Genomic DNA, 25,964 nt, shown 5'->3' with positions numbered 1-25,964 from the left:
TGTGTTCCAAAATACCACTGATGTTAAAAAGATGCAACAGGTGAATGCTGCTTGTTTTGGAAACTCAGTTCCTCCTCTTTGAAATTAACCACCTTAGTTTTGTTGGTTGTCTGGCACATTGCCTTCTATTGTTTTATATCCTTGGCTGAAAGGAAACTTGGAGATGGACAGTGTGTGAAAGAGCTTGATAGTGGCTTAATGGTATTCATGCTTTTCTAACAATTATGTTGTTCCTGAGGTAAAGAGAAGATGAAACAGTAGGTGTTGGTAGGATAGCAGATAGCAGACTGAAGATGTACTCTTTATTTCACCTGGAAAATCCTGGCAAAATAAGCAGGCTAAGATTCTCACTCTCACTCATCCCATCTGCATCACTGTGATGAGGAAAATCAGAGGGACCAGTGAGAATTCTATACTCCTGGTGACAAATCACAAGCAGGTCTAGAAGCAGCACTATCACACAGTACTTCAGTCTTGCCACACAGGTGTTGTAAAATATGCTGTAAGGAATAGCCACATAATATCAATACAAATTTCTACCTTTGCTTTCCAGTGTTAGCAGTTACCTCCACCAACACACAGTAGGAATCATCTGACTGCAAACTGCATGTTGATTTATGTATTTCGCTGGTAGCCAGCGATGAGCCCATGAAGGAACATGCTGTTCCTGCAGGGTGCTGACTACTGAGCTCTGGGGTGAACTCCAAACAGCCAGGTGCAGGACACATCCAGCAGACTTCTGGCAGCTGACTTTGTACATGTAAGAAGTAGCTAAAAATGTCACTGCTTAAGTAATGGAAAAGCTAATCATTACAGTGAAAGGTCATAAACTGCTGCCCTTTGGAAAGGACAGCAACTCTGTGTTGTTTTCCTTATCTAAAATCTCAGGAAAGAGATTTAAAACAGCTCTGGTTTTGTCTCTATTCAACTTTAAAAAAAAAAAAAAAAAAAGAAAAGAAAAGAAAAGGAAAAAAAGAAAAGAGAAAAAAAGAAAAATAATAAAAAAAAGATTTATTTTGTTCAGCTTGAGTGAACTTTTGATTTATTTCATTTTTTGTTGTTGTTGTTGTTCTTAGTTTCCATTTTGTAATGAGGGGGCTGGGGGATGCTGCATGAGTGAATGCCAAAACTTCATATTGTTTTGTCTCTCATATTCATTACTTACACTTTGTTTTTATAGAGAAATACTTACCTAATCTAGAACACATTCAAGAAACACTTAAAATATCAGTTTCTGCTTCTGTTGCACAACTATAAGTGTGTAACACTATTCACCAAGGAATTGCCAGAAAACATTTGAAAAATGCATAACTGTTATTGCAGAACATACACATAAAAGCTTAACAACCAGATTAACAACCTTGTGCTCAAATCTTCACTAAAAAAGTACTTGCAATACATGAAAGTTCTAAAATAAGAAAGAATTGTGCTTCCAGTTGGGTCTTCAGTATTTCCAGAGGAGACTCCACAACCACACTGGGCAGACTCTTCCAATGCTCCGTCACCTTTACTGTGAAGAAGTTCTTATGCACATTTGTGTGGAACTTATTTTCTGGATGACATTCTTTAGTCCTGAACCCCAAATCTCTCTGTCCCATCCATTCTTACACATTACTGTTTTGTTCATGGGATTCTAAATTATATCTAAACTACTTTACTTCAGGTCATGTATTTCAGACAACAGTCATGGACATTAGATACAAATTTCCAGGAGCAGTACAATAAAAACTGCCAAATGAAACAACACTATTGACTTTCTGTACATTACTGTTTTAAATGTTCTCAAAAAATATTCTGTTCTGGGCTTTAAATATTATTAACGTGTTTGATCCATTATTCATTGGAAGAAAATTTTAAAAATAAAACAAAAATAAAGCAGCCATCCCATCATCCATTTTCTTAGCAAATCACTTTCTGTATCCAGCACCAGATCTGTGTGCTTTCCTCTCTATCACAGAGGAGAATTTTATGATTTATTCACTGGATTTGCTTCATTGCATTGGGATCCCATTTGTCCTGTAGGACAAGAAGCCAGGCTTCCAAATGATAACAGCTGAAACTGCTTGAGAAATTAAGTTTACAGTGAAGCTTCATGCTGAAGGCTATATGAAAAACAATAGCATACATGAACCATCTCCTTCCCCTTTGTCAGATAGTATACAAACATGAAGTTTTATTTAAAAACAACAACAACAAATAAAACAAAAAAGAAAAGCCAAACCATCTTGTATGCAAAGCAGGCAATACATAGGAAAAAGGAAATCACTCTCTTGCATCATGCACTTCTAAGTGTGGGAGCTTGTCAAGTTATCCTGAAAGATGGGCTCTGGGCTAGGGGAAATATATCAAAAAGGATAAGAGCATCCTTACAGGTCAACAGAGTAGAATTTTCTGAATGATATCCACAGGAACAAAAAGATAATCATGACAAAGCTTACATTATCCTAGTCACAGCAGTGAAGCCCAGGATGATGAGATGAACACAAAAGTAGCATATATCTTTAATTACTAGTATTTATTCTCTGTTGCAGAAATATCTCTAATATGTGTTTCCTTGCATTAATCAGCTATCAGTTATTTGAAAAGCAACAGAAACAAGAAGCAAGCATCAAATATTACATTACTTTGGTAAACAGCAAGAATCCTTTCAGTCTAGCACCTGCTGGATTATCTAAACTAAGTGGCAATGAAAACTCACATGAACACCTGCATCTCATAACAGTGTCAGGTTTTCTTCAGATGCTGAGTCTCATGAAAAATATGATGAGCGCTGCAAGGTGACACAGCATCCTGAAATGTGCTTTGTATTGCAAACGTCTACTACTTTTCAGCCTCAGATGCAGGCAAGTCTCCTGGGTGCCCTGAGCCAGTACATTACTAGGAGCACTGAGAGGCTATTCAACTAATATAGGGGAAGACAAATCAACCTCCTGTCAGTGACGTTGTAAGAGCAGTAAGGCCTGCCCTGAGCCTCCTCTTCTCCAGATGGAGCAATTCCAGTTCTTTCAGCTTCTCCCCATGAGATTTGTGCTGCAGACCCCTCACAGCTTTGTTGCCCTACTGTGGACATGCTCCAGGGTCTTGATATCTTCTTTCTTGTAGTGAGGGGCCCAAAACTGAACACAGTATTTGAGGTATGGCCTCACCAGAGCTGAGTACAGGGGGATGATTACCTCCCTTCTTCTGCTGGCTGCACTATTTCTTCTTTATTCAAGTAAAATGAGCATTTTAGGAAATCAGTATGTTTGTCTGAATAAGTACTATGTAGAATTTTGCTGGTTTGCTGCCTACATTTTCAAAGAACTGCTCCAAAGCATACACTCCTGTGTGCTTTGTGTTGTCATTCTGCATTCCCTCACCCTCAGCATGATGTTTCAACCACTGCTTGAGCTGCCTGAACCTGCTGACCCAACAGAAAACCTCTTGTTATTTTTGCTGGGGATCCTCACCACCACCATAGATAAGAGCAGGGAGGAGATGGAAAGTCAGAGACCTCACCCCACCCTCAGTATTCCCCTCCTCCAGCCTGAAACATTTGCTCAGCTAGCACAACACTCCCTGAGTAACTGCAGTGAAAGGAAATGGAGAAGGAGCACTGCCAGCAAAAGGTGATCTCAACATGCATTTCCTCTTCCCACACCAAAAAAAAGTCTCAATCACCTCTTCAGCACTACAGCTTCTGGTCTCTGCCCCCTACTTCTTCAAATAACCACCAGAAACACCTAAGAGGACATGTGAGAAGATCAGTGGGCTGCTTGGGAATTGCTGAGGGTTGACTCTGTAAGCCCGTTTGCAGTATGATCAGCACAGGTAACAACATGAATTATTTTTCCTAAACTGAGCAGAAAGAATAGGTGCAAGCTTCAGAACTGATTTCATTCCAGAACTGAACTTGAAAAAAAAGAACTGTACAATGCTATTGAAAAGATCTTAGGCAATGAAAACCTGGTTTTAAAACTTTTGCTCCTACAGATTAGCAGTTTCCCCTCGTCACCAATATGATCTCCAGTCCTGCAAAGTCTTCATACCAGTGTATGAGCTTCACAAGTAATGCACAAGCAATTACTTCAGGGATATACTCATAAGTTTCTAAATCCTGGCTTTCTAACACTTCTTATATTGCAGCAGTACCTTATTTAATGTACAGTGATAAATGAAGTCAGTGAAATGCACCTGAACAAGGTATTACGTTTATTAAGAGAAACTGAAGTAACAGCCCTGCAAAGTGCTATCATCTAGTTAAGTTTTTTGGTGCAGTTACTTGAGGTCAAACCTGAAACTGCGGCTCATACCACCATAGTTACAGTAAGTACCATGAATTACAAACTGCTGCTTTGTCAACAAGGTGAATCCTTGATAGGATACATATAACCTGTTTATTCTGTTCAAACCACACACTTGAATGTAGCTTACAGAGCTGGAATGTATTGCAGAGTCATCATGAAAATTTTCAAACAAAAGTACGAAATATAATTCCTTGTTCTTTGTTAGGCAGATTAATGATGACAAATCAGTGCAGCTTTGCAGTTCTAAACAATGCTCAGGTAAGACTGTGAGCTACCTCCTCTTGCATTTAAGCAAATTAGTTCAAAGTAGGTGTGCACAGTTTGGAGACTTTGTAAGTACCGTAACTATTGTTATGTCTCCATAATTTCTTTCTACCGAAAAAAAAAAAAAAAAAAAGGAAAAAAAACGTAAAACTAATATCTAAGCAACTATTAGTCAGTGTGGACTTAATTTACAGGATACATGTCTTTCAATAGCACAAGATACTAATGCTCAGATTTAATCACAGGCCAAATTAGTTGCCTGAGAATGGAGGAAAGGGAAGCAAGATTCAGTCTGCCTTCATGTGGCTGTGCCAGTGTGCAGTGATGCATGCTCCAGGCTCTTTGGAGCAGCAGCTGTATTACTTTACCACCTACCTCACCCTCCTACCACCTGCTGTGCACCTTCAGGAAGAATAAGAAGGGAAGTTTATGTATTACTATTAAAAAAAGAAGAAGAAGAAGAAGAAAACACACATACATACACAAAACAACAAATCAAAACTAGACACAAAACAAACAAATGCAACAACAAAACAACAACAACAAAAGCCAACCAAGGAACAGATCAGTAAATAGCAACAGTTTCCAACAGTTGATCAAATGTGATTCACGTAATAGAAAGAAAATATTTACATTGGGTCTATTTGGCACTGCCTGGTTAATAGTTTTTGAGACGAGGAGAAACTCATTTCAGTTTCTGATGTTGTTCTAAGCCATAAAACAGACAGGTCAGATAACAGCACCTTGTAGTTACAACCCTGTTGACCATGAAAGCAATGTGAGGTGATGTGATCAGAGGCAGATACTGAAAGTTAAATAGAATGAATATATCACACTGTGACATAAATTGTGAGTGTGTTCTGCTTTTCTCACTGTGGTCAGCCAGGAACAGATGTTTTCCCCTGACAGTTCTCTACACCTTACTACTTACAACTATATTGGCACAAGCTTACTTATCCTTCCCATACACTAAAACCAAGATAACCCACTGCAACTATGAGAGAAACTTACAGATAAAGGCCAAAAACCTTCACATTGGTCTCACTTAAGGCGCAACTTATGCAAAGAGAGTCAACAAATCACCAAAGAAATGCACCCTGAAGGATTGCAGCAAGGCTACAGTCACATTTCCAGATGAACATTACTGGACAACTCACAAGTCTCAGGATGATGTTAACTTTCATGTAGTATTTTCAGCTCTCTGAAATCCGTGGGCTGGGCAGGAAAAACTCACTGTGTTGCAGAGCACAGACTGCCCTTCACGCAACACAACACAAAGGGAAAACTTCTCCGCTCTGGGAGCAGAGTTATCAGTGCAGATCTGATGCTATGCAGAGAACTCAAATATAGAAACCTAACTTCTGGCTCTAAATAGGAAGCTTACTTTTTGAAGTGAATATATATCAATGTATTTTAAAACATAAAAACAAACAAGAACCATGATCTTACATATCAGTCTTTTTTTACTGAACAGTTTCTTTCTTATCCAACAATAGAATCAGGAAGAACAATTTACACATGACAAATATATGTCTAATTACTTGATGAACTGCCAGAAGAGTTCAATAAAGAAAAGAAAAATAAATGCTTTCATAAAATAGCAACACAGGTGTAGGCATGAAAATGAGTATCAAAATGTGCTCAGATTTTGCACTTCTCTTTGTGAAAATCTGGCCTTTCAGATTTATTTAAAAAATGCAGAAATTTCTCACGTATCTATGAAGTTATAAAATTCTACATCAGTTAAACAGAAGGCATTCTAAGTACAAACTGTTGCATATATGAACATAACCTTTATACTAGACTATTTATCTTGAACTAAAAAATGTTTAATATGCAGCAATATATCACATTCCCTCCTGAAACTTAAAATAATTCTAGCAAAAGAGGATTTAAAAAAAACATTAAGCACTATAAGAGCTCTGCTGCAAACAAGTCTCGTTGAAATTCAGAAGTAAAAACAAAAAAATCACTGGCACAGGCTCAGTTATATCCCCAGTTATGCAGAGCTCCTTATCTTACTGATTTCTACAACACTGAGTTCATTATATTAACATTAGAACTTAATCTGGAAACAGTATTGACAGCCATGTTACATTTTCATTTCATGACAGTGATTCTACATAGAATACATTCAGCAGGTTTCTGTTTTCCTTCCAAAACTTGCTCTGCTGCTTGTGATTTGCTTTATTTTTTCATAGCTAACTCACCACCATTTTTGTACTTCTCAGCAAAATAATCAGAGTCAAAACCTACAGACAAATCTGGAGGACTCACATAAACATTCCTATTCTTTACTGTAACTTTATGAATCCTTTGTTTTACTCCTTTTGACTGCCACTGTGGTGTCGGTGATGGCTCCAAAGGGTTTATTCCTTGATATAATCCTTCTCCCGTTTCCAGTGTGATTGTATACTTATGCCAAGGACAGATAATACATGGCTGACCATTGATGTCCTTAAAAAACAAAGAAGAAAAAGCAAATTATCAGCATCTAATTCTTCTCCTTGTAGAAATTCCCATCTTAAGCATATCTGGAGATACAGCTGCAAAGCTTCCTCTTATTCTGGTAGCATAGAAATTTTCACTCCTTATTCTAGCAGTAAACACCTGAACCAGTGATCCACTTGGTCTGAAGCCTACTGCTCAACTGTGTATAATACCAAGCTTTCATTACACTTTTTGTAATACGATAACTAATCATAACATTCTACCATTATGGAATGTATCCACACAGCAGTGAGAATCAGATTTTCACTCCTCATCTCAGCATTTCAGTCTCCTGAGGCAAATAAACATGTAAAAAGCATGACAGGAAGCATTATTTTTACTTATACACCTATATTTTTATTCTGTTTTGACAAAATTTTTCAAAGAAAATGCACTGGAGATTTCAGAAGTCTATATGCACATAAATTACTTTTGTTTTGCTTACGTACCTCTATTTCTCCAAGATGTAAAGGGCCACCTTCATCTGAAACATGGTAGAATGTGATATTAGTTTATGCAGCAAACCAAATGCTTAATTGTTACAACACTGATGTTGTGTGTGCGAATATCTTACGGTAACAGCGAGAGTCCAGAGCATAAAATCTCCCTTCATGGTAGAAAACAACAACTTCTCTGCCATTGACTTTGGCTGTTATTCTTTGGGACTTTATTATGTCATCTTCTTTTCCAACTAAGACAAGACCATCTGGCTCCGTTTCAACTGTTTCTTTGCTTGGGCTGTGCAAAGTCACGTCCTTAAAACACAAAAAATAAAAAAATTAAAAAACACCTCATAAAACAGTCCAAGTTTGGATTTCTACATGGAAAACATGTGTCCCAGCTCCAGGGAAAAACACCTCTCACTTAGCACGTATGATGAATGGGGCACAGGTTTCAGTACAATATTATCAGTATGCACATAAAGCAAAGCACAGGAGTCTAGTGATAATGTTCACTAACAGAAGTGGAACTGGAAATACCAACTGCTGCAAACCTGATGCCTGAGGCTGAGACAAGATTAATTCCAAGTTGAGCCTATTCAATCTATATTTTAATCCCTGTTTCCCTCATAAATCCAGTGATACTAAAGGTGAGGCACTAAATTATTTAGCTATGCAAAGGATAAATGGTAGTTGGGGAACTTAAAACAATACTATGGATACTATACAAGCCTGTAAAGCCAACGATAAAAATAAAAAATTAAAAAAAAAAAAAAAAAGGAATTAAAAAATCTTTGGGAAGCTGTACTAAACCTGGGCTTTTTAGCAGCCGTGTTCTGCCTCCGCCTTCATCAATTTATGCATTTCAAACATCAAAAATCCTCTCTTAGCAGAGGACATATGCATGCCTCCCCCTTTCATCACAAAGCCTGTCCTCCTACTAATTTCGCTTACAATTAGCTGCTGTGTTCCAGTCACCTCAAAGTCCTAGTGCAACCCTGCTACCCTCACTTCCTCAGAAGATCAGGCTAAAAGAAAAGTCTTTGTGCATGTTGAGAACAAAGAGGAACCACATAAGCATGGAATCCAGTTGCAAAGAGGGTTAAGAGCTACAAAGAGCAGTGCCACTTATCCGCCACGCAGCAAGCCACACAGTACCTTAGATCCCCACCAGATCAAAACAGAGATGAGAAAGCAGGTGAAGAAATGAATGCTCAGAATAATGATGTCCAACATTGGCTCTCTCCAGTGCTCCTATGATAACTAGTGCTGCTTTGTTCACAAGCGTGACAGCGTTTATCAAAGTGCTTCCTCACAAAAAGCTGTTAGCTGAGGGTCTGGCCCCTGTAGCACACAGGGACGGGCTGTACAGAGGCTCAGCATGGCCAAAGAGAGCTCTGACACGGCTGATAAGGAGTAGGGCCGAGCTGCTCTGCCCTGATAACAGGAGATCAAGAGCGCAGAGTTCCTCTTGCTACGTTTCTCCCTGTAATCAGCACTCCTCTTTCCCAGAAAAGGTCCTGAATTCACTTTCTGAGGTGGACCATCCAGCAGGAGCTGCCATCAGTGTGCCCTCAAGGAGCAGAACTCGGGGTACAGCACAGCTTGGGTCAGTGCACAGTGTAGGCTGACCAAAGACTTCTTGATTTTCACCAGTTTTTCCCATCCCTGTTTATACTTGCTTTTCATTTCCCTTTAGTCATTAGTCCAGTAAGTAGAAAGAAATCCCAGACACCCCTCTGCTGGTGTGTCACTGCCTGCTAAACAGGACTTTTTTAGTTCTTGGTCTGCTGCAACGTGCACATATTTATGGTATCAGTAGCACAGCCAAGTTGGGGAAAGGAAGTAGGTCTAGTTAGGGCAAGACTTGTTGAATCTTCAGCAGGACTTTTCCTTGTGTCCCTCTCAGGTCACAAATCAGCTCTAGCTCAGTGACACAGCATTTGAGGTTCATTATTTGTATGCTTTGTCTATGACTCACACATGTCTGTCCAAAGGTCTCGAACAAGCTTTTTTTTCCCCTACGGTTCACTCTTTTCTATGAGAATCCTGTCTTGGATCAAACTTGGTAGATGCATGTGCTGTACCAGAGTTAAGGCACCAGGTTCTGCCAGGTAGCTACAGCATCTAAAACTGCCTGCAAAGTTAGGCTGAATGTGGCCTCTCCACAGAAAATATATTGTTCTGAAAGTAGGGACTTTGTGTGGCACTTTCTACAGAACACCATGACAGTAACTCATGTCAACCTGTGGTTAGCACTGCTGGTTAAGATTTGTAAAGGCTGGCAAAGCTTTTAGTGTCCTGTATAATTGGTATTTAACTTTACTCACCAAAAAGAAAGATGAAGCCTATATATGTATTTATTTATTTATTTTACTGTGACAGCAGCCTGCTGAGCTCTTCTAGCACCCTTATTCATGTAAGAGGACTTTAGCTAAATCTCTGATGAATTGTATTTAATAGATTTCTGGTAATTCTTTCATCTAATGAAGACTACTTTGAATTTTAGATGCTCAGAGCTCTCTTAGGGTGTACTTTCTCATGGTTAATAAGTAATACATCTACTCTTGCATTCAGAATCCTTATAAAAAATGCAAAACAGTGGTGTGTCAAATTCTTGCAAGCTCTCTTTAATCAGACTTCTTACTTCAAAATTTTTGGTATCTACAACCAAGACTGCTTTTAGTCAGTTGAGCACCTAGTGAGAGGATCGAGATGAATGCTTCTAAACCAAAAGAGGGGAGATCTAGCTGCCCAGAGAAGCCACGGTACCCCATCCCTGGATCAAGCCCAGTTTGGATTGGGCTCTGGACAGCTGGTTCCAATAATTAAAAAAATATAAAATATTTTTATATATTATATAAAATATTATAATATATAAAATATAGTTTTCTAATTCCATGCAAAACCTGACCTCTAGGAACCTGCAGTTAGAAAAAACAGAAACACATGTACATTGCCCGTTTTTCCTGGGTTTTGGTTTTTATTGGTTTTGTTGTTATTGTTAAGGCCTTGAAGACAGTAAATGCAAAGAACATAATCAGACCAACTGGGTAAATTTCCGAATGCTTGTTGTCCTGACTTCATCTAAAAATGTGCTTGACCATATCAGTATTCCAGCCTTTCCCATCTCCCTTTCACTCCCCAATTCATCTCAATTTGTTCTATCTCACACCTGAATTACTGTTTATTTCTGCTGTTTTCTGTCATTATTTATATTATCTATTACTGAAATCATACAAATCATATTATCTCTATTATCTCCTATGCATGTATGCTCTTTGGTTCACAGTTTAATTTAGAGGGCTTGGCAGATTTCTTCCTAGACTGTGAGCCAAGCTGCTATGTTGCAAACTTGAGTTAACAACGTAGATATACTAGAATAAATAAGATGGCTTAGCTGAACATGACAATGTTGCTAAACATTTCATGTTTTTACTTAAATTAGTTTAGTTCAGTTACCAACATAAGCAGATTGTTTAATGTAAATTGAGGCAGTGAAGTCTTACCGGTTTGTTATTATGTTGTTGTATTTTTTGTTGAAATGATTTCATCAGGAAATGATTTCATTAAGGAATGATTTCATCTGAACTCAGCTTAGCAAAAATTACAGTAGCATTCTCTACATAGTAAAAAGGTTTATTTGATTTATTAATTTGGTCCATGATTACAACAAACAAACACACAGAAAAAGGGAAAAGGGGGGTGGAGGGAGAATAAAACCAAAGCAATAAGTAGTATAAGATTATCCTTAATATCCTTACTGATCTATGAACACAAACAATTAAAAAGGTAAGATACTTACAAGTATACGCAGCTAATTATAGTGTGGTAAGTTGTTTACAGCTAATCCTACCTGCATTCTATCAGAAAACACTCGTATTTTTTGTGCTTATATTTTTCCAGCTTACTATTATTGCTGAGTACTTTAATAAAATCCCAGGCAACACTCAGGCATGAGTTATATTGTCATCCTGAATTGCTACAATAGCAGCATGGACAGAGTCCAAAAATAAGCACCTGTATGTGCTGCTACAAGCATTTTTCACTTAGGAAAAGTCAATTTACCAGTTAAATCTTACCTTCTTCCAAAACTGCTTTGGTGTTTATTTATTTCTTTCTTTAGACACATCTCCAGGCAAATGAGAAATAGTAGTTCTATTTTTTTTTTTTTTCTTTTGTAAGCTACAGCTGCATCTTCTCTGTGTATATTTTGTGTTCAAAGCTTTGCACGTTAGAATATTTACCTGCAGAATTTAACTGCACAATGGAAATCCACTCAATCAGTTTTCAACTTCATGTTGTGCAAAATCTCATCATTACTTCTCAGAACACAGCCTGAATAACAAGTTCTGTCTGAGGAATTTATTTTTGTCACTGTTGGGCTGTCGTTTCTTTTCCCCCCTCTTATTTCCAACAGTGATCAATTTATCTTAATTGCAAACACATTTAATGTGTAGCCTTTGAGTAGCCAGAGCACCTGAGTAGTACTATGCAATTGTTTTGAAGAGTGATGCATGCTAAGTTCAAATCCAAAAGCCAGAGATAATACAAAGACTTAATTAATGAAAATGGAATGATGAAATATTAAGTAATCAAATAAAGTTCATTAATGTTCAGACCACCAGTTGCTATCTTTCCAATGAAATTCTAACCTATGCATCATCTCCAAGGTGGATGACTAGGTGTTTGTTATAGACAGTCCGCCTTGGTGGAAATTTGGCTCTGGCATACTCCAGTGTAACAGGTATCCCACCATAACACATAATTCTTGCTTTAACCTGTCATTAAAAATGCAAATTCCTGTTAAGTTCTAACGCTCAATACTCTGCATTTCGGCAACCAGCTACATCTCCTAGAGATGTGATTAAAACTTACATACCATTCTTCCTATGCATTCTTACATGCTACAGAATTTTAATATATAAAATCTAGATTTCTTACACCGGCCAGTTACATGAAATACTTTGGGCATTCTAGCACAATGCAGTAATACTTCAGGCATCTTTGCTTTAAATAGCTTACATAATAATTCTAACAATTGAAATACAACAGAAAATCACAAATGCAGAATGTTTTCATCTCCTCAGTTACATTAAATCTGTGACATTTGTATTTTATTAATATATTTATTTTAGGGTTCCCTTTGGCTGAGCCACTTGTCAATTGCATTCTCATATTTTTTTGGTTCCTTTAGCCAGTCCTGATGCCATCTAAGGTTGGCAATAACATTTGAGTAATTCTGGCCCAAACTTTGTTTCCAGGTGATAAACTGTCTTTTGTTGTAGTCCTGAACAGATGAAGAAACCCTTGGATAATTCACTATTGAGCGAAGTATTTTGTCCAAGGATTGTACAGTTTCTGGGAATTTTATGGCAACATTTGTCAGCTCATCTGGATCAGCAGAAAGATCTGGAACAGATAAAAAAGGCAGTAAAGGGTCTGCATGTAAACAAATTAATTGATCAGTTAGGACGCAAGAATTATAACATACCAAACAGTTGTGGAGGCACTGAAACGCCATCTGAGTACGTGATATACTTCCATTGATCAGTTCGAAGCATGTATGTGGAAGCATTCACATTGCAGCCATGGAACTCACTCAGCACCCATGAGGGCCGAGGGCCTCTGCGTGACACTTCATCCTCTGCCTCTTCAAGCAGCAGGGGTAAAAGAGAATATCCACTGAGGTTCTGCAGAACAGGAATTCTTGCTAGATCTAAGCAAAGATACACATATTCAAAGTTCCACTGAGGATAACACAATGAACAAAGTCTTATCTAAAGCTACATGTCTCTGAAAATATACTGCAATAAACTAGATACTGCTAGAACACAGAAACCACACAAAAAATGAACATGCAAATAACAGCATATCTTTAAGAAACTTTCTTGCTTTAGTTGCTTACCATCTACAGCTTCCAGTGACAGATTCTGCTTTTTTATTTTTCATGCCCTTCCCATATGGCCACCTCAGACTGATGACCCTACAAAATCCATACCCCACAACCTCCTTGGTGTAACACTTACTGGTACTTAACTCCATGACTAGAAAAATACTGTGTGAAAGGCAGTCATTAAAGTTATCACATATATAAAACTGGTGGAGAAACTCAGGAATAAGGGTACTTGGTAGGGCTGGAGATAAAGACTGCATCAGAGGTGGTGTTGATACATTGCACATATTGAAAATATACAAGATGACTCTGTAGCCTACTGCAGATGCTCTATAGCCTACTGGAAGATCCTCTAGCTTGGATACGCCCCACACATCACAAGTATCTCTAGCTTTCAAAGATCTGGGAAGCATTAAGAAGTTGTAAACATCTTTTAGAGTCATTCTAGAAAGTACAGCTGAGAATCTCATCCACATTACCTCAGAATTTCCTAAAAAAGGAGTATGACTATCATGTTATTTTAAATTATCCTACTGAATACAGCACTCAAAATTCAATATTTCATTTCACAGAGGATTCCATTCCATGCTCAGCTGTGTCTAATACTCTCTTACAGTGATACTCAGCAATATAGATTGCCCACAGGTGAGTTTTTCCTTCATCAGCACTCATCTTTTCTCTTCTCTTCTGTTCCTATAACACAGACACCTGTCAGTAATCCATAGTTCTTCTTCCAGAGAATCAGGTCTGCATCTGACCAAGCAGTAGAAAGACTGTAACGTTACAAACCTACTGCTTCCAGCATGGGGGCTAAAACCTGAACGAATGAATGCTTAATCTGAAGAAAACAAAAGAGAGGTATAAGCCTTTCCCATCCGTCACCCTAAACTAGTAACTATTAACAGCAGTACTTCATTCTCCAAGTGCAAGAAATGTTCCAGCTGGCATTTTCAATACTTCCTGCTTTACAGGACATCCAAAAGTACACCTACATAAAGCTACAAAGTAGTGCTGTCAGGTGGAAAGCTTAGGCTACATCCTGTTTAAAAAGAAAAAGAAAAACAAAAAAACAAAAAAAACAGAGTTGATGCACTTCTGGGTTAATTACCTGAATCACACAGAATCTGCTGGGATGAACCCTATGTACCACACATGATGTAGGGCACACCTAATCTCCAAGTAAATCTTTAGGGAGACTAAAGCTTCAAGACAATGCAAGGCATAGGGATGACAATTATGAAGAAAAAGACTTGAAATCTGATTTCTCACTAGTCTGCAGCAGCATGCAGTTTGAAGAGTCAGCAGAAGATAGAAGTGATTCTTCATACTTTCATGTTCATCTTGAATTATCTGGCTTTTTTGATATTCAGATTACAGGAAGAAGAAACTGCCAGAACAGGAGGAAAGAACTAATAAACACAGGGTCCTACAGGAAAATAACAGAGACAAAGAGCAGGAGAAAAGGATGACAAACCACCTGAATAATTATGTTCCTTCTGGCAAAAGCACAAAAAAAGAAGTGAACTCTTCAAGTATGGTACTGCAACTTTTGTCTAAGTGTATCTGACAAAGACTTCTTTACACAGATTCAGTTCCAGAATTTGGTAGAGAAAAAAGAAAACTACTCAGGTTAAATGTTATTTTTAAGTGTTTCCAAAGTTTTGAGAAGAGACAAGCAGATAAGTATAATTTGTTCTGTTTATAAAAAAATCCACTTAAGATAACGTAGAAAAGGATTTTCTCTGCCTTCTGCTGCTGTAAGTACAGTATAATCTTTTGCCCCACATTCTCTTGGGCAATTGCAGCCTGAATCTGATACTTTTTAAATAAAGAACTTTGCTGAGTGCTCTGAAAAAAAACACTTATTTCTAATCAGTAGCCTAAAACACCCTAGATAAAGCTTGGAATTATGCCTAACAGTTTCAAAAGGATTCACATCTTGTCTGATACCGTTGATAGAACAGGTAACAGTTCAAAAATTCACTCCTCAAAGTAACTTAACAAGAATCCTTTTCAACTGTTTCTTTGCCCTATAATGAATATTTCCATATTCATGAAGATAAGCACAGATATGCATTATCATACCTTAGTATACTTGCCCACATTAATTATACACTTCCTGTATAAAAGTCTATACTGAGTTTCTCTCAGTCAACACGTTATAAAGGGAATTCTTTGATAATGTAATGAAACTTCTGTTTTCTTGGGTATAATCTCCTTTCTGGATGCATTTACATTCTATTTTCTATAGTAAACTAACTGTTCAATGTGAAGACTAGTAAGGATTACTCATATCTAAATTGTGTCTGATTACTTTGTATCTCCCAATACATTTTTTAAATAATCCCATACAAAATCATTTTTTGGGAGAATTGTGAGAACAACAGTAACAGTACAAAGTAAAATCATCAATTCCTTTATTTAATTTTTATACACTTTCCCTGGATTTTACATTAAGTGCACGTATGTGCTCCCTCCATAATTCATCACCTCTTGTTCTGTTACTACAATGATTCACAAAGCAGAGACATAATTCCTACTATAATGCAAATATACAATAATAATCGGTAACTTAAAAAAAATCAAATCATTTTAAATGACTTAACTCACCAAGCATTGTAGGATATATATCTACCAGAGAGACCACAGCTGATACTTGTTGCTGCTTTCTTATGCCTGGGCCCATAACAAGAAGAGGAACATGGGAACTTCCTTCATACATGCTCATTTTATAGAACTGACGGTGTTCCATAGCAAGTTCCCCATGGTCCGAAGTGAACATAATGATCGTTTTTTTAAGAAGATGAGTATCTCGCAGAGCTGAAATAATCTCACCTGCAGCAAGAAAAAAGGTTTCAAAAGATAGGTCGAATACTCTTCAAACTTCTACACCTACGCGGTGGCATGCAAATTCCAAATAATTCTATTCAAAGACTTGGGAAATTCTGTCTCTGCCAGAGGAGACAGAACAACATCTATGCAACTTATACCTAGATCTGAACGGCGTGTTTTGTTTTATTATTCCAAAAGACTGGCTCTATCAGCATTTTATTTTAAATTTCTTTTTCATAAAAATCAAAACAAGAAAACCCACCAAAAACCAAAAGGTTATGAAGCCTTACCTACCAAGCATAGCATCTGTCTCTGCACACATAGCATAATAAAATGCTCTAATGCTTCTCACTTCTTGCTTCGTAAACTCTCCTGTACAGTTCTTGGTGTAAGATGAATAATAGTCTACTGGATGCATCTCTGAAAGTGAAGACCATGTGGGAATTTTAATAGCTTCATATTTTACCTAAAAAGAAAGAGGAAAGTAATACTGCAAACTGAATTAAACAATTTAAGGGAAAAAAAAAAAAAAAAAAGCCTTAACTTAAAACTTTTTAGCACAATTTGTCAGTTGTCAGTCTGTAGTCTTTGAGACATCAGCAGCTTATCTGTTACATGGTGCTGCTATTTCTACCATACTTCCAAAGGTATTGAGTCAACTAGTTATAAAACAGCTATGAAAATCAGCTACAAATGAAGGCCAGGACTCAGGAATACATGCTTTTCCAGCTTGTACCTTATTTAAGAGTGAGAGATACATTGGATTGATTTTCTGGACCTGTACTCTAAAGGAATTACGGAAGCATCAGCACAGCATCTCATTAAATGTAAGATAACTACATACAACATGCATCAAAAAGATTGGGTGTTATGTGCACCTACAGACCAACACAGAAATTTATACTTGGTCTGGGAAGGTCTTCAGAAAAGTGGGTAAGAAGTAAAGGCATCTTGATAAATAAATCTTCAGTACATTAGTCCAAATTCTCTAACACATTTTATTTATTTCTATAGATATTAAGCCATTTAGTTATAAAGAAGCACTGAAGCCAAAAGAAGGAGCTGATAAATTACATACAGTGTTAGATCTGCATATTCTGCCAGTTCTGCACATATGGACAGTTAGAGAAGAGACTCAAATTTTTCAGAAAATCTCTGACTACATTACTGACAGACCAGCTATATCAATTATATGTGTTTCTAGCTATGGAAGTCCACATTTACTGAATCAGTGATATCAAATCTTTTCATTACAGGAAAACAAAATTATTTTACTTCATCAAAAGCCCAACGTCTTATCCAAGTACTACTTACTGTATGCTGAAATATCAAAACTAGATCTGACCTGAATAATTACAAGGAATAAAACACATTTCATAATAAGGTTATGAACAAATTTAGATTTAACTTTCACCTGCACATACCTTTTCAAGCCAATATGGGGATGTTAAAAATGTAGAGGATCCAAAATTTTCTCCTGTGTAAGGTGATGGATATGGATGTGGCAAATTTAGCCCCAAGTAAAGAGCAAATGGCTGGCTGAGGTTAACAGCTTCTTCCTTTAACCAAGTCACTGCTTTGTCAGTAACCCGCCAATCAGCTTCCATCACTCTCACATGCTTCCTGTCACCAGTAAGATTTACCCTGGGTCTTCCTTCTTGCCGGAGCAGGAATTCAACATCTCTAGTCCAGGCTTCCACACGGTTACTGAGAATGCAAACACAAGATATATGCACTCAGTGGAAAGTGTTTTATTCACTTTCCTTCCACATGAAGAGTTCCTCCTTAACTTTTCCTACATTTGTAGCTGCCATGTCCCTTTAGTTTCTACACAAAGGAAAATTGTTTTTAGCTTAGTCTATAGCTATTTTATGTTATATTCACAACTTTAGTCACTCTCTTCTGCTTCTCAGTCCTTTTTTCTTTATTATTAAAAAATAATTTCAGAATGGTTCTTCTTCCCATAAAAACAGAAAAAAAAAGATAAATTAGAAATAGCTTCTCCATTTTGCTGACCGTGATCAACTTTTTGTCATCAACTCATACACAGTTCATCTGGTAAGCAGGGCCTTGGATTTTTCTTACTTAAAAAAGTTCTGTAAGAACTTTCTTAAGGCACCTTCAAATGCCACATTCTGGCTTAGAAAAATTATCACAACAAAAATCTGTAAGAGAAATTTATCTTCTGCTATTACTTTTGATATAAATTAGAAATGCTATCATGAAAATGGAATAAGAGAGGAAAAGTATATAGAAAGAACATGGGGGAGGAGAGAAAGACAACACTTTTGGAATAGATTTCTTTCCTCTGAGAAAACACTGAGAAATCTGAGCTACCGATGTCCTGACATCTTTGCAAGACTGAATGACAACAACTACCAAAAACAGGATTATAAGGAAACATTTAACTTAAAATCTCTACCTGTCTTAATTTTGTTCAGGGTAATTTTAATATCACCACTGAAATTCCAAGGAAAAACACAGAAGTGCTCAAGACATAATCATTCCCTTTCATTATTTCATCATTGATATTTAAAGAACACCCAACCATTTTTATCCTAACTGAAATTTTACCACTGTATCCTTGATATCCAGAACAACTACTTAGAGTTATCTGTAACTATATTTTTTAATTAAGCCTTTTTTTAGATTCACATACACTTTGAAGCTGAAAGCCCTGATGAAACTACTTAGAGAAGCCTTATTTGATAAAGAGTTAAAGAGTAAAATCAGATGTGGGGAGAGGAGTAATATCTATGTCAAATTGCTTACAATACCATAATGCTGACAGATAGAGAAAAACATATAGGCCAGATCGATGTCTAATCAGAATGAGGATAGGATAAAAATAAAACAAGAACAGAAAAAGCAAGCAAACAAACAATATCAACTCCTCAGACCAATTCTCTGGAACAACACAGAAGATTTTTTTATACAACCAAGACTGACCCTCAGGCATAAGAGGAGAAAAAGATAAGCTAGAAATAAGAACCTTCAGAAAACTTGATAGAGGAGTGAAAAAGGGAGCAATGAGAAATTCAGACCCTGAAAGTAAAATGAAAGTGCAAGGGCTTAACAGGTAACTATTATGTTATTGTTCAAGGAATGATTGGATGTTGTGTTGAGGGACATGGTTTAGTGGGAGCTACTGGTAATAAGTGAACGGTTGGACTGGATGATCTTTTAGGTCTTTCCCAGCCTTGCTGATTCTATGATTCTATTTTAAAACTTCAGAAATAAATTCTGATTTCTGATACTTTCAGTGAGAATAAAGAGGGATCATACCTCCTTTACCAGCAAATTGTACTCAGTCAGAGAGACTTGCCGGACTATTCGCTACTGTCTACGTAACAGAACAAACATCCATCTGATTACCTCACCGAATGATGTCCAGAAGTATAATCCAGTTTCCCATACTTCTGCGTGTAGTAGCCATGCTTCTGCATGAGATCCATCCACGTAACATAATCTGGATCCAGACCTTTGAAGTTATTCCATGATTCTGTTATGTGAGTGAAAAGACCACTCCACATTGCTGAAAAACAAAATGAGACATGGTCTGTGGAGGGTAAGAATGCTTCCTAACTAAAACTAAGTTGAGAAAAAAAAGTCCAACTGTGACCCAGTTGAGCAGGAATATAAAATATTCTTCTAAAAATTCTTCTGAATCTTATTTTCATCATCAATATGAACATCTAAAAATAACACCCAGAATGAGAGCAAAGTTCCACCTTGCAATGCACTATAAATTCACTTATTTTTGTACATCATGAAACATTCTTATGTATTGCAAAAATAAAATGTCACGGTAGTGTAGAAATTGATGAAACATGAATGTTTACTCCAAAGCATTACCTCCCCTCATTTCAACTAGATTTTAGTGTTAACATTAGGTACATTTGTGAAGAGAATTACAGTATGTTATGCTTATAAATACCACATGCCCTCAGTTTTATCCTTTTCATGTAATCTACTTCACTACCAGCTGTAGAAACACAGCCAGATTCTGAAAAAGGGGACAAAAAGAAATGATACCAAGGTAAGACTGGAAAGGAACTAAAAGATAAGTTTTTATTAGCTAGTTCTCCTGTTTCTTTGCAGCCTGACAATAATCATTTGCTCTTCCCTATGCCAATTTAGGGACAAAAGTCAACCCTAAGGCAAAAATTAAGCTCTTCTAAGCAATGGAAAATTCACTAAAACCCAATAACACCATATCAAAGCAACACCCCCACTCTCCCCACCCACTGCCCACAGCAATGCCTCAGATCACACCCAGTTTGTTCCTTTCCTCCAAATACAGTCCCTGACTCCTCCACTGCAGGTGCATCCTCAGTTCTTTGCAGGTCTCCAAGCTACTGGTTAAACAAGTGCCCCGTGTTTCAGAACTGCAGTTGTGATGACCAACCAACATCCCCGATAATGCTGATGGACAATCTGAAGTGCCAAAGTTGATGACCTGTTGGATTCGTGGCACAGTGTCTTACTCACTGTGAGCACTAGCTGCTATCTTCAGATCATTTCTTAAAATTAAATAAATTAACAGGAGAATATTGTTCTCAGCAATCAACAGTCAAAAATAAGAAAACAGGATTGAGAGCATGCTTATGTAATCCCAACTCAATTACAACTTGACTTTGAGAAATAGGCCAGGATGCCTCCTCCAATTTACAGCTCTAACAGTGCTGTAGATGATATTTCATTTACACCATTTCTGGAGGGTCTGTGTGAAAACTGAGGAGGCTAGAAGCACTTTGATATGTAACCTTTGATTTAAGAATATGGTTTACTTCTGACTTCCCAACTTCTAAATTCTGCAAATGGTAAGTTGCATATGGAACACTGATTGCAGCAAGTAAAGAATACTTAAATATGTAACTAAGGACGCTAAATGATATGTAAGGTATTTAATGGCAATAGGAATAAATGTAAATGGCACAAGAAACAGAAAAAAATAAAAAGATCAAATATCAAAACACTGTGTAAATTTCAGCTACTACCAAAACAAAATAAAAATTAATTGGTCTGGCTGAGAAAAACACAACAATGCTCTCCTAATCTCAAGGCTTTGAAATTACTGCACATTTAAATTGACACAGGCAAGTATTAATCATTTGTATTTATATGATGTTTCTCCTGGTCCTACCTGCTCGAGAAGGACAACAAATTGGAGAGTTGGTATAGGCATTGAGAAAGACAGAGCCATGTCTTTTCATAAAATTTATGAAAGGCAAATCCACAGTCTGATTTCCTGGATAAAATGTCAAACGTCCATCCTGCAGTCAAACAGAATGACAGCATACAAGCACCACTGTCTCAGATTATTGCTTGCAGTAATTTATAATTTGTTAACTTGAAGCTGTGTTACTCAAACGCAGCTGACTGTAATATAAATTGTCAAGAGAAGGAAAAAAGAAGCAACACAAAAGACAGCTGTATATCCACAACTACCTAAAGGAGGCCATAGCAAGGTGGGGGTTAACCTTTTCTGCCTGGTAACTACTGATAGGATAAGAAGGCCTAAAGTTGCACCATGGGAGTTTCAGGGTGGATATTAGGGAAAATATATCCTTGGAATGAGTGTTGAGGCACTGAAATAGTCTGCCTAGGGAGGTGGTGAAATGTGTAGATGTGGTATTAAGTGATATGGTTTAGTAGACAGTGGGTTGATGGTTGGGCTGGATAATCTTAGTGGTCTTTTACAACCTTAATGATTCTATCAGTCTATAAGAACACCAACATACAGAGGCCTGCTTCAGATTTGTTGGCAGATTCAGCAAGCAACTAGAAAGAAAATGGACTCCCAGCGTTTGACATTAATAGCAATTTTAGTAGAAACTGAGCATTTCGAGAAAAAAAAAATCATCAGAGTATTACAACAGCTGACGTTCTCACGCCTGAAACTCGGCCACAAGCCCGGTGTAAACCTGAAACGCCCCGCAGAGCCGCGGCTACTCACGAAGGAGTCGCAGGCCACCAGCACCACGTTGGGCCGAAAGGAATTCCTCGGCGGCCTCGGCGCTGCGCTGTGCGCGGCAGCCATGAGGAGAAGCCCCCGCAGCAACCCCAGCGGCCCGCCGCAACGCATCGCCCCGCACACGGCCGCGGCTCTGGGGCGGAGAGCGGCACAACTACAGCTCCCAACACACCCCGCGGCGGGCGGCGGTGGGACGCGTCCGCGCGCTGACGTGTGTGGAGGAGCGCGCATGCGCGCTACCGGCGGATGCGAGGCTGTGAGGTGAGGCGCGGCGAGGTGTGTAGCGTGTCCCTTTCTAGCTGTTCTGACTCCGGGTGAGGGAGCAGGGCACCCTCGGTGACGTCGAGTGAGGTTACGTGGTTTCTCGGCTCTCTGCAGGAGGACGCGGAGCCCAGGCTTTTCAACACTCCCGGTGTATTTATGGTTGCGATGACTGAGGAGCCCGGCCCTTCTCAGGAAGCTGTCTTTCTCTCCAGGAGCCGTTGAGTGATGTGAGTGTGACAGGTTTGCTTTGAGTTATTTTCTCACCCTGAGGGAGTCTTACATCATTCATCTTCCTTAGCCCTCACATTATTAGTATGTTTCCAGGCCCATAGTCCATCTTTTACTCTTTGGCGTCTAAAAGCTGCTTTTCCATCTTCTCAGCCTCTTTCAGTGCCTTGCTGACGGCATTGTTTCTTCATTGCATCCCATTTGGCCAGTTTTGTGATGTTTTTGAAGTTTGTTGTAGGTTAGGTATGAAACATATGAATCCAGCTAGTGACAGGCTTTACAAGGAGTGCTTCCTTGTCCTTTAAAGCTGCTTCATTCTCTGTGCAGCTGCAGTCAGAAGCAGGGCCTGTCCTAATGGTGTGAGAAGGAGTAGGAGCACTGAAAGTCCCTCATGAATGTTGGTGATGTGCTGAGTGTCATCCTGCTACAGATGGTGAGCAGGAATATCACAGCTTCTTAGGAGCCCCTTGGAAGCATGTTCAGTACTCACTGCTTAAGAAAAACTGCATGATCTGTCCTTTGTAGAATAAATCACATCATGATTTGGGTTGGAAGACCATCTAGTTCCAGTCCTAGTGGCTACCACCCTCCTGACGGAGAGCCATATCTAACTTGGACTTGAACAAATCCAGGGATGGTATTTCCACAGCTTCTTTGGGCAGCCTGTCTCACCACCCTTGTGCTGACATTCCAGCAATCTAGCTAAGGAAACTGTCATATAACACCTCTCATCCAATTTAAAATTATCACAGAATGAAATCTGAGTTAAGATTTAAGATGAATACTTTGTATCATTTAACTCTTTGGAATAGTGGCATAATCCTTTGTAGAAGCAAGTGTAAATTAATTCTAACCAAGTTGTTTGTTTCTGTGTTTTTTAGGGAATTGATCTTTCAATATGCATTTTGGCATGTTGCAGTATAGTTCTGTGATTGAAATGCTTTCTTTATGCTATTACGGCAGGGCATAAGTAATGTATTGACTTCATTATGTCTCTCTGATAACTAATCACATGTTGTTTTACTTAGCAGCAACAATGTCAAATAAGGAGGTGAAGGCAGCATTGAAGAGTGCTAGAGAAGCCATAAGAAATAAAGAGTATAAGGAAGCCCTAAAGCACTGCAAGGTTATTATTATTTCATTGGAAATTAGTAATTTTTGCACTTATTGTGTTTGTTGTTCCCATATGCCTAGAACTGTGTAGTTATGCTGAGTGATGCATCTCATTGATATAAGGGTTGAGATTGATTACACAAGTAAATTTTTATTTCCTTTTGCTTTAGCATTTGCTTACATATGGATGTGAGAACATTAAGTCTGTAATAGTGATGATCAAAATTCATTAATAATCTACACCTTGACAGGAAAGCTTTAATTGCTAAGCTGCAGCTATGTTTACTTGCAGAACAGTTCAGATATGAAAGCTTTCGTGGCATAAAAAGCTGAAGCTGTCAATCTTAACCTTTTCCAAAAAATAAGCTAGTTTCTGTTATCAACTATGAAGAAGAATCAACCAAATTTTATGAGAGAAGTCGGTGCATGAATCAGTAAGATGCATCTCATTCATCAGTTTCACCTAAAAAAAAATGTCTATTTCCAGGCTGTCTTGAAACAGGAAAAAAATAACTATAATGCTTGGGTATTTATTGGCCTGGCAGCTGCTGAGTTAGAGCAACCTGATCAGGCCAAAGGAGCGTATAAGAAGGCTATTGAACTTGAACCAAACCAGTTACTGGCATGGCAGGTAAGTGTATGTCCAGATGCACCTTTTGTTTTTTTTTTTTTAATTATTATTATTGTTATTATTATTATTATACACTTAAAATAGCAGTGTGTTGGATGGTGCATACACAACAACTTCTAGTAGTGTATGGCTATGACGTATTTGGATGATGGAGCATTAGGCTGAGTGATACATCAATCTCTCACATGCCGGCATCCAATATGTTCTAATGTTGTAAAGCTTTGCTTCTTCAGTATAAATAGCTTTTTAAAGTTTACGTGCTGGTGCCTGATTTCAAGGTATATTGAAATATATATTTTTCTTCAGCAGAATTTGCAGTGTAAATTTAACTCATAGTTGAAGACATCAAATGTTGTTATCTGTAATTAATATTATTTTTCAACAGGGATTAGCAAATTTATATGAAAAATCCAACCAATCTGATATCAAAGGAGACTTAGGAGATGTATACCAGAAGCTCTTGGAACTCTATGAAAGGTAAAGGGTATTGAATATCATAATTCAGTCTAAGGTTTCTTATTCAGTAAAGTTACCACTAGATAAAGTGCTTGGTACTTTCCTGTATCCATACAAGGTTATTGTTTCCATCCCTTTTGACAGGGAAGAAACTTTTGTACTAGTTGCAGCAAAGTTGCAATGTTGAAAATTATGTTATTTTTTGTCTTTTGTGTAAGCTCACTGCTTTAAAGCACATTGCAGGGACAATTCCAAGCCTGCATTAATGAGTAGGCTTAACTTCACTCCTTTAAGATCTCAGCTAATGTTACCCTGCTCGTATAGATACAGTTCTAAACAGAGGTGACACAACTGTTACTGTAGTTCACTGGAGCATTTCATTTGTTTTCGGAATTAGAAGGTAGTTCAAAAAGAAAAACTCAGTCCTTAAAGTAACTGTGTATCCAAAGCAACAATGAGTAAAAGTTTAAAGGCAGTTTGTAGTATTTGTACTAAATATTTGTTTGGCAACTGTGAAGTTACAAAAAACTTATTTGTCAGAATTGGAAAGTTGTATCGCTATTTAATGGGAAGCTCAGCTTTTTTTTTTTTTTTTTTTTTTTGTCTTTCTAGTGGAGACAAGCAGAAATGGTGTGATGTATGTAACAAGCTGGTGGAACTGTATTGCCAAGGAAATAAATACTTAGAGGTAGGTGACTAATGTAATTTCTCTTTTGGTTGGAAGGGAATTTTTTATTAGAACTAAGTATTCACAGTCAAGGAATCTTCAGGCTACTGAAGAACTATTCTTGGACCACAACTAGGAAGAACTGATTTTTGACCATGTTATTCTTTCTTTTTCCTCTGCATAACAGACTTGGATGGAATCTCTTAAACTGACAAAACTTGTCGAAAGATATTGGTGTATAGACTGAAAGGATGCATCCTCACTTTTCTTTTTTATTTCTAGAAGTCCATTGTGATCCCAAAAGCATATTTGCTCCTGGTATCTCAGAGATCTTTTCCTGTCTTGGCCAGGTCAACAAACTTGTGTATTTTGTCTCTGGTGGGATCGTACTCTCTTAGTTTGTTCCTTCATACCAGAGGG

The 25,964-nt window shown here is 37.8% G+C and overlaps 3 protein-coding genes across 7 annotated transcripts in view; 1 reads left to right on the top strand and 2 right to left on the bottom strand.

Moving 5' to 3' along the window:
• Positions 1 to 5,997: 5,997 nt before the first annotated feature.
• Positions 5,998 to 8,819, bottom strand: RFESD (Rieske Fe-S domain containing). Its single transcript, XM_072360071.1, has 4 exons — positions 8,639 to 8,819; positions 7,615 to 7,795; positions 7,490 to 7,524; positions 5,998 to 7,007 (listed from the first exon to the last, which is right to left on the bottom strand). The coding sequence occupies exons 1-4, from the start codon at positions 8,714 to 8,716 to the stop codon at positions 6,738 to 6,740; spliced, it is 564 nt and encodes a 187-aa protein (XP_072216172.1). The 5' UTR covers positions 8,717 to 8,819; the 3' UTR covers positions 5,998 to 6,737.
• Positions 8,820 to 11,100: 2,281 nt separating this feature from the next.
• On the bottom strand, positions 11,101 to 22,345 carry ARSK (arylsulfatase family member K). Its single transcript, XM_072359636.1, has 8 exons — positions 22,168 to 22,345; positions 21,355 to 21,484; positions 19,584 to 19,743; positions 17,633 to 17,915; positions 16,503 to 16,674; positions 15,987 to 16,211; positions 12,975 to 13,199; positions 11,101 to 12,892 (listed from the first exon to the last, which is right to left on the bottom strand). Exons 1-8 carry the CDS (start codon positions 22,294 to 22,296, stop codon positions 12,615 to 12,617), a joined length of 1,602 nt encoding a protein of 533 aa, XP_072215737.1. The 5' UTR covers positions 22,297 to 22,345; the 3' UTR covers positions 11,101 to 12,614.
• A 55-nt stretch (positions 22,346 to 22,400) lies between these two features.
• The window catches only part of SKIC3 (SKI3 subunit of superkiller complex), a 47,682-nt gene continuing 44,118 nt past the window's right edge, over positions 22,401 to 25,964 (top strand). Inside the window, exons 1-6 of one of the 5 annotated variants that reach the window (XM_072359669.1) lie at positions 22,401 to 22,446; positions 22,564 to 22,676; positions 23,709 to 23,803; positions 24,278 to 24,421; positions 24,807 to 24,898; positions 25,490 to 25,565. In XM_072359669.1, the coding sequence (XP_072215770.1) occupies positions 23,714 to 23,803; positions 24,278 to 24,421; positions 24,807 to 24,898; positions 25,490 to 25,565 (402 nt within the window). In that variant the 5' untranslated portion in view covers positions 22,401 to 22,446; positions 22,564 to 22,676; positions 23,709 to 23,713. Of the gene's footprint in view, positions 22,677 to 23,705; positions 23,804 to 24,277; positions 24,422 to 24,806; positions 24,899 to 25,489; positions 25,566 to 25,964 lie in introns of all 5 variants that reach the window. The other 4 variants (XM_072359667.1, XM_072359671.1, XM_072359668.1 and 1 more) reach the window with 4 other exon arrangements.

This window comes from Excalfactoria chinensis, chromosome Z (assembly GCF_039878825.1).
Source record: "Excalfactoria chinensis isolate bCotChi1 chromosome Z, bCotChi1.hap2, whole genome shotgun sequence".
NCBI lineage: Eukaryota > Metazoa > Chordata > Aves > Galliformes > Phasianidae > Excalfactoria > Excalfactoria chinensis.
Note: the sequence above shows the minus strand (reverse complement) of the source record. Positions and strands in the feature narration are given on the sequence as shown.